Source organism: Lissotriton vulgaris, chromosome 5 (assembly GCF_964263255.1).
Source record: "Lissotriton vulgaris chromosome 5, aLisVul1.2, whole genome shotgun sequence".
Classification (NCBI taxonomy): Eukaryota; Metazoa; Chordata; class Amphibia; order Caudata; family Salamandridae; genus Lissotriton; species Lissotriton vulgaris.
Window position 1 is genome coordinate 347704837 of NC_141693.1, and position 18311 is coordinate 347723147.

At 48.4% G+C, this 18311-nt stretch overlaps 1 protein-coding gene across 19 annotated transcripts in view; it reads right to left on the minus strand.

Annotated features, from left to right (window-relative positions):
- The window catches only part of HSPG2 (heparan sulfate proteoglycan 2), a 936289-nt gene that overhangs the window by 249614 nt on the left and 668364 nt on the right, over window positions 1-18311 (minus strand). For all 19 annotated transcript variants that reach the window (XM_086921606.1, XM_086921602.1, XM_086921600.1 and 16 more), the window contains 3 exons: window positions 8680-8818; window positions 7855-8006; window positions 6532-6661 (listed from right to left, as the gene is read on the minus strand). In XM_086921606.1, the coding sequence (XP_086777732.1) occupies window positions 6532-6661; window positions 7855-8006; window positions 8680-8818 (421 nt within the window). The remainder of the gene's footprint in view (window positions 1-6531; window positions 6662-7854; window positions 8007-8679; window positions 8819-18311) is intronic.

The window sequence follows — 18311 nt, forward strand, 5'->3', positions numbered from 1 at the left end:
TATAGGATTGTGATGAAAAGTTAATTACATGTTTTTTTAAATCCTCTGTGGTTGGCCTTCCCTCTACAGGTAATGGTCCTTGTAGGAAGAATGCTCTTTGTGCAATATATCAAAAGTTGATACATGGTGTAAAGAGTCCAGGGGTTCCCTATGAATTGACAAGGGCTTGCTATACAACCCCAAAGTGTTTTATTAGGGGGTAGTGTGGTTGAGCAGCCTTAGGCTTAACACAGGGTGCAAGACATTTGCAAATACACACTATGAGTAATAAATGCCATACAAGCCTCAAAAAGGAGAGCCACACCAATTTATAAAAATACATACCAAGCACCTTTATATATGATTTGGCATCAGAGAAAAAATCGTTCAGTAAGTACGTTTTTCAATTTAAATTCTTTTCACTTTAAAAAAGTGGAAACAGTGCGATTTTTCAGTTCTGCAAAGTTATCCAAGGGAAGGAAGAACACGTTCCGCAAACAAGTACAGCACATCGACCTACAGGATCAATGTCCACCAGTTAAGGTGATGGTGGGCAAGGTCCAAGGCAGCACCAGCAATACACCACCAATGCGGCTGGGTGCAGAGTGCAAATCAGTGTTAGGAGCCTTATGCGTTTCAAAGGGGATCGGTCAATATAAAATTAGGCTGCAGGCTCTGGCTAGGAAGCCAGTCGGCCTGAACCATCAAGCGGGCTCAGGCCTTGCAGGGACGGTGGTAAATGGGGGTGCACAGGAAGATACCATTGGTCCTCTTCTCAAAGGCCCTGTGGTGACTGGTGCAGAGGTCCTTAGGTGTTGACTTTTTCCTTACCGGAGCAGTTGCGGTTGAGGGGACCTGCTTGCAGAGGATGCAGGCGACATCGGGGAGTCCAGGAGGGGTGAAACCATGATGGACTATAGCTCTGGAGGGCTGGGGAACCTTGTTGGCACTGTTGGCCCACTTCAACTCGGGCCAAGTTGACAGGGGCAGTGGTGGCTTCAGGTGTCTTCTTTTGGCAGTTCTGGAGGCCTCAGTTTTCTATTTTTTGAGATTCTTGGGAACAGGACCGCTGTTCACAGAAGGTCTTGAGTCTTTTTCAAAGGCAGGCAGTTCTTTCAAGTCTCCAGAGTCACAGCTGCAGGACAAGTCGATTTTGCTGCCGTTTTAGACAGGCCCGCAGGGTTGGTACCAGGTCAGCTGCTTCTACTCTCTTCTCTGCTTTTGCAGCTCTTCAGCGTCCTCTCTCTTAGGTCGTCAGGGTCTGCATCTCTGTTGCCAGGGGCTCCCTAAATACTGAATTTAAGGGTGGTAGTGGAGTGTAGGGTAGAATGCAATGGGCTACTGGCATTTGCGGTCACCACACCCCCTATATAACTACTTCCTGTGGGAAGTGGGCATAACCCTGTCCCAGAATTCCCATGTATGCCATCACAAAGAAGGCGACTTCTGAAAAATCGTATCCACCTCACCGTAGCCCACCTTAGGGGTGGTTCTAGCCTGGAGGTGGGATGTCTAACTACTAGTTAATTTTCACCCAGTACAGGTGCCAAGGGGGCTCTGGACAGGGAGGTGGCTTCTCCTGAAAGGGGAGCCAGATTCACATACCAAAGGTGGCAGCTTCTTTGAAGCTCGCCGGCCCAAGGAGGCTAATCACAGCATGTCATCCTAGTGGGGGTTGGGGGGCGAGTTTAAACCCTCTACCCGGACAGGCCTCCTGAGAGTCAAGTCAAGTCAAAGAATTTATATAGCGCGCTACATACCCAGAGGGTCTCAAGGCGCTTGAGGAAGGGTGGAGAATTACTTGTCAAATATCCACGTTTTAAGTAGCTTTCTGAATGCAAGGTGGTTCTGGGTAAGGCGAAGGTAAGTGGGAAGTGAGTTCCAGGTTTTAGCTGCCAGGTAGGAGAAGGATCTGCCTCCCATGGTGGTTTTGTTGATGCGAGGTACAGTGGCAAGGGCTTGGTTGGATGATCGTAGCTGGCGGGAGGGGGTGTAGAAGGACAGTCGTGTGTTGAGGCATTCTGGTCCGATTTCGTAGAGTGCTTTGTGTGCGTGGGTTAGGAGCCGGAAAGTGATCCTCTTATTGACGGGAAGCCAGTGGAGGTTTTTCAGGTGACCAGAGATATGTTCTTTACGTGGTATGTCTAATATGAGCCTGGCTGAGGCGTTTTGGATTTGTTGGAGTTTTTTCTGGAGTTTAGCTGTAGTACCGGCGTAGAGGATGTTTCCATAGTCCAGTCGGCTCGTGACCAGGGCGTGGGTGACCGTTTTCCTAGTTTCGGTGGGGATCCAACGAAATGTTTTTTGAGCATGCGAAGAATGTTGAAGCAGGATGAAGAGACGGCGTTGACTTGTCTGTTCATCGAAAGTGAGGAATCCAGGATGACGCCCAGGTTCCGTGCGTGGTCTGTCGGGATGGGTGCTTTTCCAAGGGCTTCTGGCCACCAAGAGTCGTCCCATGCAGAGGGGGAGGTACCTAAGATGAGGACTTCTGTTTTATCTGAGTTCAGTTTCAGACGGCTGTGTTTCATCCATTCGGCTACTTCTTTCATTCCTTCGTGTAGGTTAGTTTTGGCGGTGCTAGGGTCATTGGTGAGTGATAGGATTAGTTGAGTGTCATCCGCGTAGGAGATGATGTTGAGGTGGTGTTGGCGTGCGATGGCCGCGAGGGGGCTCATGTATACGTTGAAAAGGGTGGGGCTGAGTGAAGATCCTTGTGGTACGCCGCAGATGACTTCAGTGGCCTCTGACTTGAATGGTGGAAGGCGGACTCTCTGGGTTCTTCCGGTGAGGAACGAGGTGATCCATTCTAGTGCTTTTCCTTGGATTCCGATGTTTCTGAGGCGCTGTAGAAGGGTGCTATGGCAGACTGTGTCGAAGGCTGCGGAGAGGTCGAGGAGGATGAGGGCGACTGTGTCTCCATTGTCCAGTAGAGTTCGAATGCCGTCTGTTGCTGCGATGAGGGCGGTCTCCGTGCTGTGTTTTGCTCGGAAGCCGGACTGTGAGGAGTCGAGGGATTTGTTGGCTTCGAGGAAGGCGGCGAGCTGGTTGTTGACGGCTTTCTCGATGACTTTGGCCGGGAATGGAAGGAGCGAGATGGGACGGTAGTTTTTGAGTTCGGTGGGGTCCGCTGTGGGTTTTTTCAGAAGGGCGCTGAGTTCGGCGTGTTTCCAGCTTTCCGGGAAGGTGGCGGAGTTGAGGGAGCAGTTGATGACGTCTCGGAGGTGCGGTGCTATGATGGAGTCTGCTTTGTTGAAGATGTGGTGAGGGTATGGGTCTGTGGGGGATCCTGAGTGGATGGAGTTCATCAGGCGGATGGTGTCCTCGATGGAGATTGGGTTCCAGTCCTTAAGGATGTTCGACGGGGGTGAAGGTCCAGCAGATGGTTGGGTGGGTTGGTCTCCGGGTTCGTTGTCGAAGCTGTTGTGGATGTCTGCAATTTTGTTGTGGAAGAATGAGGCTAGGGAGTCGCAGAGGGCTTGAGAGGGGTTGATGTCGTTAGAGTTGGCCGAGGGATTGGTAAATTCCTTGACGATGTTGAATAGTTCCTTGCTGTTGTGGGCGTTGCTATCTAGTCGGTCCTTGAAGGCGGTTTTCTTGGCCTTTCGGATCAATTGGTGGTGTATGCGGGTGGCGTTTTTGAAGGCATCCTTGGTGCTGGTGGTTGGGTCTTTTTTCCAGGCCTTCTCAAGGGAGCGGCAGAGTTTCTTGGATTTCTTAAGATCATCGTTGAACCAGGAGGCCTTCTTGCTGCCAAGTTTGATTTGTTGTTTTTTCAGTGGTGCTAGGATGTCGGCGCTGTTGGAATACCATAGGGTGAGGTTGGTGGCGGCTTGGTCGGGGTTTGAGGAGTGGGCTGGGGGCTTTAGAAGAAGCGATGAGGAGATCTGGTCGATGGTGATTTTGTTCCAGTTTCTTTGCAGGGTAGGTTGGGGGTGGTTGTTGGGTTTGGGCTTGTTGTAGGTAAAGTGAACGCAGCTGTGGTCAGTCCAGAGGAGAGCCGTAGTGTGGTTGAAGGAGACATGATTGCTGGAGGTGAAGATAGGGTCGAGTGTGTGGCCTGCGATGTGGGTGGGGGAAGTGACCAGTTGTTTAAGTCCGAGGTTGGCGAGGTTGTCCAGAAGGGTGGTGGAGTTGTGGTCGTTGTTCTTTTCAAGGTGAAAATTGAGGTCTCCCAGAAGGATGTAATCTTTGGAGGGGAGCGCGTGTGGAGTGATGAAGTCCGTGATGTCCTCACTAAATTGTGCGCGGGGTCCTGGGGGTCTGTAAAGGAGCAAAAGGCTCTCACCCTAGGAGCTAGGAACAGCGTCTCGGGTGACAGGCTGGCAGAAAACAGCCAGCAAGGACAGCAGATGCTAGTAGGGTTTCAGGGCAGGGGCGGCTCTAGGCTCATGGCAGCCCTGGGCAGGGAGCTAGGTAGGGGGGCCCCCCGGAAGAGGAGGTCTGGCCGGGCGGGTGCCGGTAGTGAAGTGATATAGCGGGTACAGAGATGTGGGGGGCGCTAAAAAGGAAGTGATATGTAAATACTGGAGGCGAACAGATCCACGTACTGAAAATGAGGTGATATGGTACGAGCTGCCAGAGATGCGATGTCTGTGAAAAGTGAAATGATACGAGCAATGGATGTGAAGAGATGTGGTGGGTCCAGTAAGAGAAGAGAGGTGGTAGGTGCGGGGGTTAACTAATGTGGTAGGTGCTGGGGTGATTGCCAGCCACAGCCCGGCAATGAGTGTCTGGGCGAGTCACCCGCATAGGCAAACCTTTTTTGGGCCACTATCAGCTTGGCGCACCTCAGACCCGTTTATAGACGCCGACGAGGGGAGATAGTGGTCACGGAGAGCCTCAGCACGGTGGTGCACCAGCCTCCAGTGAGTGTCTGTAGGTCCCGCTACCCCACACCCGTACCCTTGTTCACCCACATCTGTACCCGCTGGGCGGGCACGGGCATACTTTATGCAGACATGAGAGAACTCCAATACACTCATGCATTGCAGTGGCGTGGCACACACTTGGACAGGGTCACACCACCTTTTACATACATTGCTTTTGCGCTGGTGGCGCCCGGTGCCACAATCCCTTTTAACGCCCCCACGTCTCGACTGCCTCCTCTGATTCTCTCCCAACCACCTGCAAAAGTGCACCCCCTCTCTATCATAAGATATTGCTAAGCAGGTCACAGGTCACAGCACCCCCATCTACAGGTCAGCCCCTGTGCAGCCGCACTGCCCTAGAGCCGGCCCGAGGGCACCTGCCCTCGTGAAAAGCCATCAACACGGTTTTCTGCACACACGGTGACCCGCACTATTGTTTACGCACATTTACAGACAGTAGCGTCCTTTTATGCGCTTGTTTGTGCAGCCCGCCGCAAAAAGTAAGTAGTTACAAAATGAAATTCAGCTTTAACGTCGTGCTCTCGCTAATTTTAATCAGCTTCATATTTGACAGATTTCCACCGTGTTAGAGGGGTTGTACCCTCACGACGCGCACATTAATTCTTGTGTGTGATGCACTGGAACTTTCATGCTGGCTGTAAGAGATGCGATTCTGTTGATTGCTGGATTTATGGTGGTTACGATGGTCGGTAACAGAAGTGGTAGGTGCTGGGGAAACAGGCAGCTGTGTAATGATATATATTTGAGGTGGCGGCCCCTGGGGTTTGGCGGCCCTGTGCAGGTGCACAGCTTGCACATGCCTAAAGCCGGCCCTGTTCAGGGGGCACCTCTAAGGTACCCTCTGGGTGCATGCATTGGTAAATCCAACAATGGCATCAGTGTGAGTTTACTATTATGAGATGTTTGATACTAAACATCCCTATTTTCAGTGAAGCCAACATTTAGCTGGGGAACTTGTTTTCACCAGGGTCCAGCACATGTTTTAAAATGGCTACCCTGTCCACTTGCACTGCCAGTAATAGGACTGACCAGCAAAGGGGTATATGCTCATGCAGGTATGCTCTCACATGTAATATTCAGCACCCGCCCTTAGGGTTGTTAGGCCTGCTATAGGGGCGACTTACAAATATTACATACAGTGGTAGGGGACACGGCACGCAAGGATGTGTCAGACATCGTGTTTTCACTTTTGTCTGCATCAAAACGCAGTCTGCAATGGACGTCTTGCATGTGCTTGATGAGGGGTCCCTTAGGGTGGCACAATTTGTGCTGCAGCCCTTAGGGACAGTCTTCAGTACCTCAGGCCCTAGTACCAGAGTACAATTTACCAGGGACTTACAGGGGTGTTAAAGGTTTTATCAATTGGGGGAACATTTTACAGTTTTGGGACAGCGCTCTGGTACTGGGGAGCTGGTTAGCAGGAATCCAGTGCACTTTCAGTCTAAATCACATCATGTATCAGGCGCAAAAAGTGGGAGTGACCATGTCAAAAAGGGGCACTTTCCTACAGTCTTTTTGACATGAAGACCAATAAAAATAACAACAAAAAAAGGAATTTGAACTCAAGCTTTGCCCAATTTACTACAGTAGAAATGTATATGAACAAGAGAACCATGTGTGTCACACAGGGGCCGGACAAATGCACTGAATGAGTACTCACTTTGGGATGCACTGCCAATGGAAACGGTGATCGAGGCCTGCTGGACACCAGAGCCACTACTCACGCGACAGATATACTCGCCGGAGTCTGCCGCAGAAGCATCAAGAATTCGGAGTCTTGATCCTGACACCTAAGAGACAAATGTGACAAGTGAAAGGCAGAGCAAACTGTAACAAACAGAAGCAAGAGCCTACAACAATATCTGTGTTTTATCTGTACAGCTTTGCTACAAGTTGGTGATTTCATTAAAAAGGCTATATGTAATTTTTGCTAGAAAAATGTGGTCTTCCTTGATATTGCAAAGAATAGTCCTGAACTTTTACAGGACATTAAAAATCAAGTTGCTAAAATAATCTACAGCTCAAGAGATGATTTTTGACATAAAATGTTTCATTTACCCAGATGCACCATGAGCTACTCAGTCAAAGTAATTCTAATGGAGAGATTAAATGCATTTATTTTTGTGTCAACTGTGAGAATCAACATGAAGGCTCTAGATAGGGATTCTTGGCCTTCCCTTATTCATTCGATGGACCTCCACATGTTCACTCTGAGAGCCAAGAAGTGTGCACCAGGCCATCTGTTCATGCTGGGGAATTTGGCATCCAATTGAGTCAGCCGAGAGAAAGTACATCTGATTGTTGAATGGAGGAGTGTTCTAAGATGATTGAGTCCATAACCGGAGAGAGTGCCTGATCGCATGGTCGAAGACTGAATGGTTCTGGTACAGGCATCATGGTTGTTGGTTGGTGTATGCCAATGATGTAAGAGGTAGGGATTTATGCAAGCTGTATAAGGTGATTTAGGAATTTTTAGGATGATGCTCTATTATCTTTCCTAGTGTGGAAGATTGACACCCAGGACTTAGAAAGTATAAGCAAAGCCCAGTAAGGGTTCACAATTGAGAAATTCCCTTGAGGCAAGGATATGATGTTCTTTACTTTAAAGGGCAAGGAGTGGTGTTCAACAATTTAGCAGAACTTAAAGGACACGCAGCAGTGTATTTTGCATAAGGTAAATAATTCATCAGCATATATGTTTATTGATTTACTTATTTTTCTTACTGGATAATAAAGCAGATGTACATCATCCCCACGGGTTGACAGTTTAATAACTGGTGGGTGTTCTTCATGCAATATTTCATATTTTTGCTGACTAGCAGGAGATGCCATGAAACTATCAAGATTTTATCTATAATAATCCTCACCATGGAGATGAATACAACATTTGCCTTGTGGGATCAAATATTTGGACAACCTGCATTTTAACTAGCCCAATCTAAGAGGACATTATATAAGTTTTCCCTGGCCCTTACTGACTTACCTGGTGATTGGGGGAGAGGGAACGACCTGGCCGGTACCAGACAACTGTGGGTTGTAACTGACCAACGACAACACAATTTAGCTCCACAGTTTGCCCTTCAGCAACGGCATTTGACACTGGCTCGATTCTGATGGTGGGGGTGATGCCAGAGGCTGCAAGAATAAAACAAGAACAGGTTACAACTAATTGCGGTATACAGGACCTGCCAACTCTATAAGGGTGATGACATAGGCATATAACTGATGAAGCAGTGTCGGAGCAGAGGATTCAATATTCAAATGCTGAAGCACCTATGGGAATCAAATAATTCTCTTCTCTCTTCAGCTGCTAAAACTGGAGTCAGTGGTGGTGGTGCTAATACAGTCTCTAGTCTCCTTTATGACTCTCCTGGTACCTTGTGAAATCACCAAGGTGAGAGAAATCATGCAGCGTTACACAGGGGGAGCATTCATTTTCACGCTGAAGCAGCCACAACCTTTTAGCCCTTATTTATTAGTGCCAGACTAAGTCCTCCCAGTTTTGATACACAGAAACAAACTATATTACTTTGAGACCAAATCAGTTTTGTCCTTTGTTATCAACAAGGCATTAATCATCAAGTGTTGAAATAAAAAAATGGAGGACACGTTTCACAGAGCAGATTTAAAACTCTTTACATTAATTTAAACAAACAAATATGAATTATATTGTGTGAAAAAATTTACTTCTTAGAAGCACCCTTTGTAATGTCATTGATCATGCTTTAACAGTCTTTGTTTTGGCACCATTGCAAAAAGAAACACAAAAAAAAGTACATGCTCATATATGGTTGGTTGACAGACTTACGATAACCGGGGCCAGAGGCTGTTGTAATAGAAACAAAGATGGAGGCCTGTTGGACACCAGAGCTGCTGATAACCCGGCAGATGTATTCACCAGAGTCTGCCAATGTGGCATGGATAATCCGCATCCGAGTACCTGATACCTGAAAGATGGGCAGTAAAAGCAAATCTCAAGAATGAGGAGTTGAGTAATTTAAGAATTACTTCAGCAATCACTAGCAGCCAAGTGAAAAACGCAGATAACTGTAATGTTTCTACAATTTGATTCAATCTGTGATAATGGGATGTACAGTATTTTACTATGCAAAATAGTTCCCAACACTCCAGAAACAAGTTCACGTTTCAACTTGCTTCAGCTTAAAAGGAGAGGACAAAAAATAAAAAGACAAACAATTACAAGGCCTTGATGAAGGGCACAGAATGTCTTCTGCCTAGAATCACAATGAAGAAATAAAACCGCGATGGATGGAATTTTTGAATTAATCTCGGTCACTGTAATTACTCAGCCCACATCCCAGTCCATTATATTTTTTCCCACCGTGCCACCTTAGATTAGACGCAGCTATATGCAAAGAAGCCTTGGGCCTGGTCTAAAATTAACAGCCCAAGCCTGAACTTCCAAGCCAGGCCCACCATGAACCTTAACACAATCAAAGACTTGCATTACCTGTGGTAGTGGTAGGAAACTGACAAACTAGTTACCTTCGGTAACGATGTATCTGGTAGAGACATAGTCTAGCCGCAGACTGGATCCGGAAAACTTTTCTGCAGCAGCACCTCTGCGCGCGGGGGGGCGGCTGCGCCTTGAGGTCCACGGACATAACGTCAGCGGAGCCATATATGCCCCTCCCGGCACGCTGACATCAGTTTTCTTAGTGAAACTTTTCCACGTCCGAACGCGAAGCCATTACCAAAAGAAAAAAAACTGTGAAAAAATGGTAACATTGTGCAAAATTATGAAAAATAGAAAAAATGGACAGGAGAGACAGAGCAGTACTCTGAAAAGCCACCCCGCAAAAGCGAAGGTTCAATCAACGTTAAAGAGAGACAAGGATGTGGAAAAACAGCCTGGCAGAGGCAGAAAGTCCACATCCTGAAGTAAAACCGTGAAGAACAGGTCCGGAACACTAGATTAAGAAGAGTTCACCACAAGACGTCACCAAAAAGATGTTGAAATCCCAATTAAAGATCCATAAATGTACATAGCCAATAGACCTGAAGGAAAGGGCCGCAGAGGTGGCAAAGACCATAAGGCAATGTAGAAGGGGAAAGCGGGATGGTGGGAAAAACGTTAATAGATTTCACACCCTACAATCCAGGCCGAGGGCTGGAAGGAACACATGATCTATTAACATAACGCCTACATTTTAGAGAATGGGTGGAAAGTAGCAGATAAACAGAACAAAGCAGTCTGTGTTGGAGTGAGAGAGTATATAACCCTGCCAAAGGGCAAGCCACCCTAAGGGAGGCGAGTATAGAAAGCCTCAACCTGAAAAGGTCCTTGCAGAATGGGGAAAACAGGCGGGCATCAAGGAACCTGCGGCTAGACTAGGTCTCTACCAGATACATCGTTACCAAAGGTAAGCAACTCGTTCATCTGATAGAGACGTCTAGCCGCAGATTCCTTAACTTGGAATAAATACCAAAGCCATACCTATAGAGGAGGCGGTTCTGCGACTGAACCCCACCCAGTTCCCGGAAGAACTTAGTTGTCCATAAGGTATCTTAACAGCACCGTTAACCTTTGGGACAAACCACAATGAGGACAGTAATGTTAGCGAAGTTAACCACCAGGCCATGAAGCTCTAAAGAGAGAGGAAAGCCATGGGATGCAAAGGCACTACAAGCCGTCAAGAACAGCACAAAAAACCCCTTTGTGTATACCGGGTTGAGAGAAGGAAAACACAGAGCCAGAATACTTGTGGCGAACTGAGAGTACATAACTTCAAAAAAGGGGATGAACCAACCCAGGGTTCGAAGGATCCACAAGATCAGAGGTGGCGACAGAAAGCAAAAGATTACCGGTCGACGAAGCAAAACAGTGGTAAAAGCACTGTGGAACCTGTTCCCGTAAAGGCACGTGGGGCAGCAGTGGCAATAGGCTGACCCATACCCAGTATCTGCCAGCATGGAGAAGAAACCATACACTAGATAAGCTGGAGGAAAGATGAAGGGTAAGACTTCGTAAGAAGTGGAGCTGGACCGAGGGTGTGAGAGAACCGCTGGATACAGCGTGCCAATTGCAGCAAAGCCTCGAGAGATGGCAAAGGCATGGAACATCGGCCCAATATGTACAACAGCGAAAAAGAACCCTTTTGAAACCGGTACCAGAAGACACAAGTGACAGCAGTGGCAGAATGCCAATCCATGGCCACAAGATGCCGGTAGTACAAAAGTAGAAGACATGCCAGGACTAGGCAGTGTTGTCACAATATGTGAAGGGCCGATGACAAGCAGGCGAGCGACAAAAAACATGAGCGAAGACCGGAAGGGACCTAAGCATGCCCTGTGGACACTGGAACCATACGCAGTAAGAACAATTGTTACATACCTGTAAACAGGTGGTTCTCAAGTATTGATATCTTTCATAGATTCACATGCTTGAATATTCCCAGTCGTCGAAGTGGGAGTCCCACGGTAAATAAAATAGCAATAACATATGTATGTAAATACATAACACATGAAAAAATACTAGAAAATACATAATAAATACTCAAAAACAAATCCTACATAGGAATACATGGTAGAGAGAGAAAACACTTGTAACATATTCCTGTCATTATGTTAGTCCAAACTACAGCCAATCAGGCGCCAGCACCCTTCCAGAACCTTCTCCTCAGAGCTCGGACCCTCAGATTTTCGTAGCACAAGAGTGACAAAAGTATACCTATATCTAAACCTAAAATGGACACATATACTCCTATAAGTCACTCCTATGGCAGGCCTTAACAATCCTGGAGGCAGAGTGCTTGGAATTATGTGAGATAGTGCTCTGGCATGAGCTGAGCCTGTCTACAGCTTTCGGAACAAGTCCTTTAGCTGTTTCCATGATAACGCTATACCATATACTCTTAAGTGCATTATAACCTAGCAGTTATTGCTAACTTTGGCATAGCATTATCAAAACATGTCGAGTAAGGTGTCATACGAATTGGAATACTACCCCTTCGCCAATTCTGGAGACGGGGGTAGCATTCCACCCTTTTAGAGGGACACGACATGTACCTAACTGTGAACCCCGGTTAAAGTTAACCCGAGCCTCAGCATCACAAAATGGATGCTGCCACCACAGACACAAGTCTGACCTCCTGCTGCTGGGAGTCCTTCCAGCGAGGGAGGCTTGGACAAAGGGTTTCCTGCCTTGGGAGGTGCTAGCACCACCCCAGACAGGATTCTGTGTATTAGGTGTCCCTGTGCATACACCGGCTCAAACCAGTTGCTGGGGCACTCCAGCCCCAGCTCTGGCGCGAAACCGGACAAAGAATGGGGGGTGTAACCACCCCCCTTCCTGGTCCCACCCATAGGAGGGACCTAGTGATAGTACAGCCCCCTTTAGCAGGATAAAGGTAGGAGCTGGTCCCATTCCAAATTAGATTAATCCTGAACTGAAACTCTACAAGAAGAAACTCTGGACTTCGACTTTCTACACAGAAGACTGAAGAAATCTCCCATGTGGGCAAGGAGTGTCCACCCTGCACAAGCAGGCACCATCAAGCGTCCAGCGGCTTCACTTTGTCGTCTTCCCTCGAGGATCCATACTTCAGAGCCCGACGAGACCCGGATTCCCAGACCTCTCCGACCTCTACCTACATCTGCAGCACAGCTGATATCCGTGGGTGCGACGAGACACGTGGGACCGGCCATCTTGGAAGAAGCTGCACTTCGCTCTAGCATGACTTCTGAGGTAACCTCGATGAAGTGCTTTGGGGATTGAGAAGCCCCAACCCCGAGTAGCCTCTGCACCGAAGACCAGACCTTCAGCATCCACGAGATCTGCGTGGGGCCCTTCTGACTGGTTGCTGCTCGACGCGTTGTCTGGTCACTTGCCGGCTGGCTAGTGACCTCCTAGACGACGAACCCTGAAGATTACAGCGCTGGCCTGGTTGCTCCAGACTGGCCCTTGCTTCCCTGCAAAGGAGAAGCACCCCGGGCCCTCCTGGTCCACACCAGACGCCTTTTCCACCAGCCGCGTGGGTTGCCTTTGCCAAGGCCCGTTGACTCCAAATCCGGATCCGACACCGCCGACAGCGAGAGCCTGAATGGGACAGCTCGTGCCTCCATCCTGGTCGTCGAAGACACCTCCTGGACCACGTGGCTGCAGAGACAAGCGTCCACTCTTCACCTGATCGCGCGATAGCCTCTGGTTCCACTCCAGTCACTGGCTAGTGGCTTTGAACACTGTCCCCTCTGCTTTCAGGTCCTCTTATTCTTAGATCCACCCTTGGATCCCACCGGACATCTTCCTCCTGGTCGCCTGCAGCATCTTTTCTTCCAGGCTCCATAGACTTCAACGCCGGAACCCGACACGACTTTGCACCTATGCACCCGCAGCCTGTGGGTGAGGTAACAAGAGCATTTCGGTGCTCAAGGGTAGATTGACTCTCCTAGTGTCCAGTTCCACAGTCGTTTTAGTCCTAACTAGTCAGGATTGTCCGTACTCACCTTTTACTTGAACTGTACTGTCCATAGACGTTGTTACGCATCTCGCGTGTGAGTTCACACTCTGCACACGCGTTCCCTGGGCCTCCTATTACTTACCTAAAGTTAGGATAGTGTAGTCCCAGCGATCCTACAACCTCTGGAGAGCTCCATTCCTTCTATCGACTTTCACATTCCACTTACTTGTATATGGTTTGTTGTGCCCCTAGGGCAACATTGTAATTGTGCAACTTAAACGTATTTTTCTTAAGAGTCTTGTCATGTGCTTAGCCCTCTGATCTCATAAAGAGTTCAGAGGTGTTTGTTATTTAATAAATATCGTGTTTATTTTCATAACTACCTATGTGGTGTCCTTTCATTTGGTATTCAAGGGGTTATATGTGGTAAAACAGCTGGCTTCACATGCCAAAAGAGTTTAGCCTAAGACTGCTTTGTCCATGCTACCATTAGGATAGCTGGTCTATAAGGTTGACTTACAACCAATCACCATAAGGGTTGTTTGGACTGATACAAGGTGATCACTAGAACTAGTGAGCATCATATATCAGGCCAACTTCTCACACTCGGAGACGCAGGTAAGCCACTACTGGAGCCAATACTTTCTTGAAGACACGAGGGGCAGACCTGAGGCCGAAGGGAAAGACCTTGAATTGGAAGTCTCTCCGCCCCAGCCGGAAGCGCAAGTACTTTTGATGCTTTTGAAGAATTGGGACATGGAAGTAAGCATCCTGCAGGTCGATGGTGGTCATGAAGTTGCCCATGGAGAGAAGATGCAGGATCTCTACTAGTGTAAGCATGCAGAAGGATTGGCTCCTGAGGTACCTGTTGAGCGCTCGCAAACCCCGAATTGGTCGCCAGTCTCCCGTCTTCTTGTGTATTAGGAAGAAATGGGAATAGAAACCCTTTAATCTCTGAGACTTGGAAACCACTTCAACAGTACCCTTCTGAATTAGAAGATGAACTTGATGGAAAAGCTCCTTGAGGTGGGGAGGAGGCAGGCAGACGGTGGAGTGGGAGGAGGAATCTTGATGAACTCTAGAGCATGGCCCTTTGCCACAATGTCCAGAACCCAGCGGTCCAAGGTGATGGAGGACCACTGAGAAACGAACAGAGATTCGACCTCCAACACTGGGGGATACTTAAGTCATTGACATTTGGGAGTGGATCCTCTATATGAGGACTTTCCCCTGTACGATTTGGACGACTGCTGTCGGGTGGACTGCTGTTGGTTGGATCAGTAACGTTGGTTACCTTGGTGGTAGGAGCGATATTGAGTGTTTCCTCCATGAAAAGTTGAGGAGGTGCCGCGTCCGCGTGCACCCCGAAATGCCTGCTTCCGAAACAGTGTCCTTTTTAATGGACTGCAAAGCCTCATCTATGTGCTCTCCAAAAAACGACTCACCGTCGTACGGCATAACCAGGATTTTGGATTATACCTCCTGGCAGAAAGAGGTGGACCGTAACCAACCCTGCCTCCGCAAGACCGCTGCCCCAGCAAGCTGACGAAAGCCAGTGCACGCAATGTCAACTGCACAATCAATAATTTCCTCTGATGTCCTCTCTCCATCCTGCAGAATATTTAAAGCTTCAGCCTTGGAAGAGTCAGGGATGAGGTTTACCAGGGCAGACAAATCCGACCACATCTGGCGGTCGTAGCGACCTAACATGGCTAAAGCATTAGCCGCCCTCACCTTAGTGGATGCCATAGTGGAGAATTTGTATCCAATAGCGTCCAGGCGACGACCCTCCCGATCCGGAGGAGCTGAAATTGGAGATGCCGGATTACGGGAACGATGTTGTGCAGCTTGAGTGACCACTGAGTCAGGCGAGGCAGTTGAGCTGGCAGCGAATTTGGAGTTTGCATGAGCTTCACCCCTTCAGTCCATATAAGTCTATGATGGGTATAGTGTGGACTTGCTTGAATGGTTGATTTTTAAAATCATAGAGGAAACAGTCCTCCTCCCTCTGGACTCTAGGCAACTTGAAGCGCTGGGCCGCTCTATCCATCAGCTGATGGAAACTTGCAATGTCCACCGGAGGCGAATCCCCGGGCTCTACCGGAGGAGGGGAAGGCGTCTGGATTTGGTAGTCATCCCACTCAGCCATGTGGGTGGCGGCGTCGTCATCATCATCATCATGGACTTCTCCATCTTCCCATTCTGGGATGACATCATCATCAACCGGGTACACGGTAGTGTGTATCTTCACTGAAGTCTAAACCTGTGGTGAAGGCGTTGGTGCTAATGGTGGCCGAACAGGGACAGGAGCCGCCGCAGGCACATGAGGCACAGGCGAACCCTGTAGAGAAGGCGGGAGATGCCGGTTGTAGTCATCCAACATATGTTGGAGATTGGATATGAGCGACAAAGGCAGTGTCACAGTTGGAACTTGCACAGAGCGTTCTTCTGCCTGAGAATACTGGTCATCATCATCATCACCGTAATCCTGGCACTTAATAATCAGATCCGAAGGACTGCGTGCCACTTTGAAGGAATCACCCACATCATTGTCCGAGTCAGAATCCTGCTCAGAGCCCGTGGCGAACATGGGCGAGGGAGGCTGAGGATCTGGGATGGATAGTTGGTCCACTGGCCGTTGACGACGATGGTGCAAGGGGTCGGCGGTGGAAGAGCCAGACCCGGTGGAAGACAAGGGCACCAAAGGCAATGAAGCAAACTATGAAGGAAACACTGTCGACGGTGCCGACGACGACGCTGGCAGATGAGTCGACGAAGTTGTTGCAGAAAAATCTACCGTCGACGGAGCCGCCGTCCACGGAACCATCGTAGATGGTAAGCTCGTCGACGAAGTTGTTTGCATTGATGAAAGCGCCGTCGACAGAGCCGTCGTCGACGGGACCGACGACACAGAAGATTTTTTTGTGAGCTTTCGTCGACGATGACTTTGCTGACGACGAAGCAGATTTCTTCGTCGACGACGAGGCAATAGGTATCGTCGACGAGACAGTCTTGAAGCTAAGCGATACCTTTGTCGACATGGAAGACGTCGACGTAGCAGTCGACGACAATCCGGAGGTTGATGTCGTCGTCACTGTCGCCGTCGACGATCCCGAGACGGCTGATCTCGTCGTCGGGACGATCGTCGACGCTCCCGTCGACGACGAAACATGTTTCGGAGCAGAAACATGATGGGAGGCAGCAGAAGACGCCTGAGAGCCAGGTCTCGTGGGTGTAGAGGTAGTAGGAGGTGGTGAAGACACCGCAGGAGCCACAGAGAGGGAAAGTTTCTTCCTCATTAGAAAAGGTGAAGGCAAATCCTACACACTACTACGCTTGGGGGCTGCTTTAGAAGGTCCAGATTGCAAACTTTCTGCATCTGACAATGCCGAATCCTTATCCTTAAGTCGCTGGAGCCAGATGAGGAGACAGCCTTCTCTGTCCTTAAGGGTCTTTGTAGAGAAAGCCCTGCAAAACTTGCAACTACCAACCTCATGGTCGGGATAAAGACAATAAATGCACTTCTTTGTGGGGGTCCTCAGAGTAAAGACGCAATTTCCCACAAGAAGAGCAAGGTCTAAATCAAGACTTCTTACTTGAAGACATACGGAGAAGACTGAAAAACTTGAAGAAGTTGAGAAAACTGAGCAGAGCTCAGGGAGACTCCCTTCACACGACGCGTGGTAGAAAATCGGAGGCTTTGAGCTCTGAGGAGAAGGTTCTGGAAGGGTGCTGGCGCCTGATAGGCTGTAGTTTGGACTAACAATGACAGGAATATGTTACAAGTGTTTTCTCTCTCTACCATGTATTCCTATGTAGGAATTGTTTTCGAGTATTTATTATGTATTTTCTAGTATTTTTTCATGTGTTGTGTATTTACATACAAATGTTATTGGTATGTTATTGCTATTTTATTTACCGTGGGACTCTCACTTAGACGACAGGGAATATTCAAGCATGTGAATCTATGAAAGACACCCTAATACTGGAGAAGCAAAGACTAGCTGTAGGGTAGCATAGCTGCTCAGAGGCACACAACAGCAAGAAGGAAAGAAGGCATCGGCCCAAAAAGGGCACCAGCAAGCCGGACACCACAAGAGCTGGTGGTACAAGTAGACCAGGTCAGGGACAACGTACACCGCATGAATGAAAGAGCCTGCACTAATCAGTTGTGTAAGAACACAGTGCAGATACAGAGGAGGAGGAAAATGTTGAAACAATGAAACGTGACCCAACAAGAGTCTAGAGTACGCTGAACATACTTACCGACATGCCGAAAGTGGGTAGTACAATGTCCAGAGCAGTAAGTAACCCATGCCCCTTGCCTGAGAGGAACCACAGTCCCCTACAAGACAGAGTAGGAAAAAGAACTAGTCACTACAGTGGCAAAAGTGAGGATAAAATTAAAGGACCCGGATCTCAAGGAGCGAGTATCCAAGGAAAACACGCCCCCCTTTGAGAATGCACAGAATGTATCCAAGCAAAAGCGTGGAAAGACTCGTAAGGAAAAAGAGAACATCTGTTAATCCACCATTTTGGAGTACAACCCCGAAGGGGCTGTACGTTCAAGTTGCCCAATAAAAACAAGAAGCAGACCGCACAGCGGCAAATAGAGTGTCATTGGTGAATGATTTGCCACAACAAGGTGTCTCACTAGGCGTGTGAGATAGACACCACACAGCACGGAACCCAAGCCAGGTTGCAATACAGTACAGACAGACCAAACCAACGTGCAATAGAGCAAGTTATACGAGGAACTCTGTAAGAAGAGACAAGAGACTCCCAGTAGGACATCTGCTTGTAGACTCCATAGAAGCTTACCAAGGCAAAGGCAGAACCCAATGTCATGAAATATCCCACATAGGGTAAGGCTAATCCCTAGAAGGGACGTTCTCTTGGGCTAAGCACACATTCAGAGGACTGAACAGAAGAGAATCAGCCAAACGACTGCGCTGAATGAACATAGAGATGGCAACCCGGCCATGAACAGAAACCAGACACTAAAAACCAACCTGAGCAT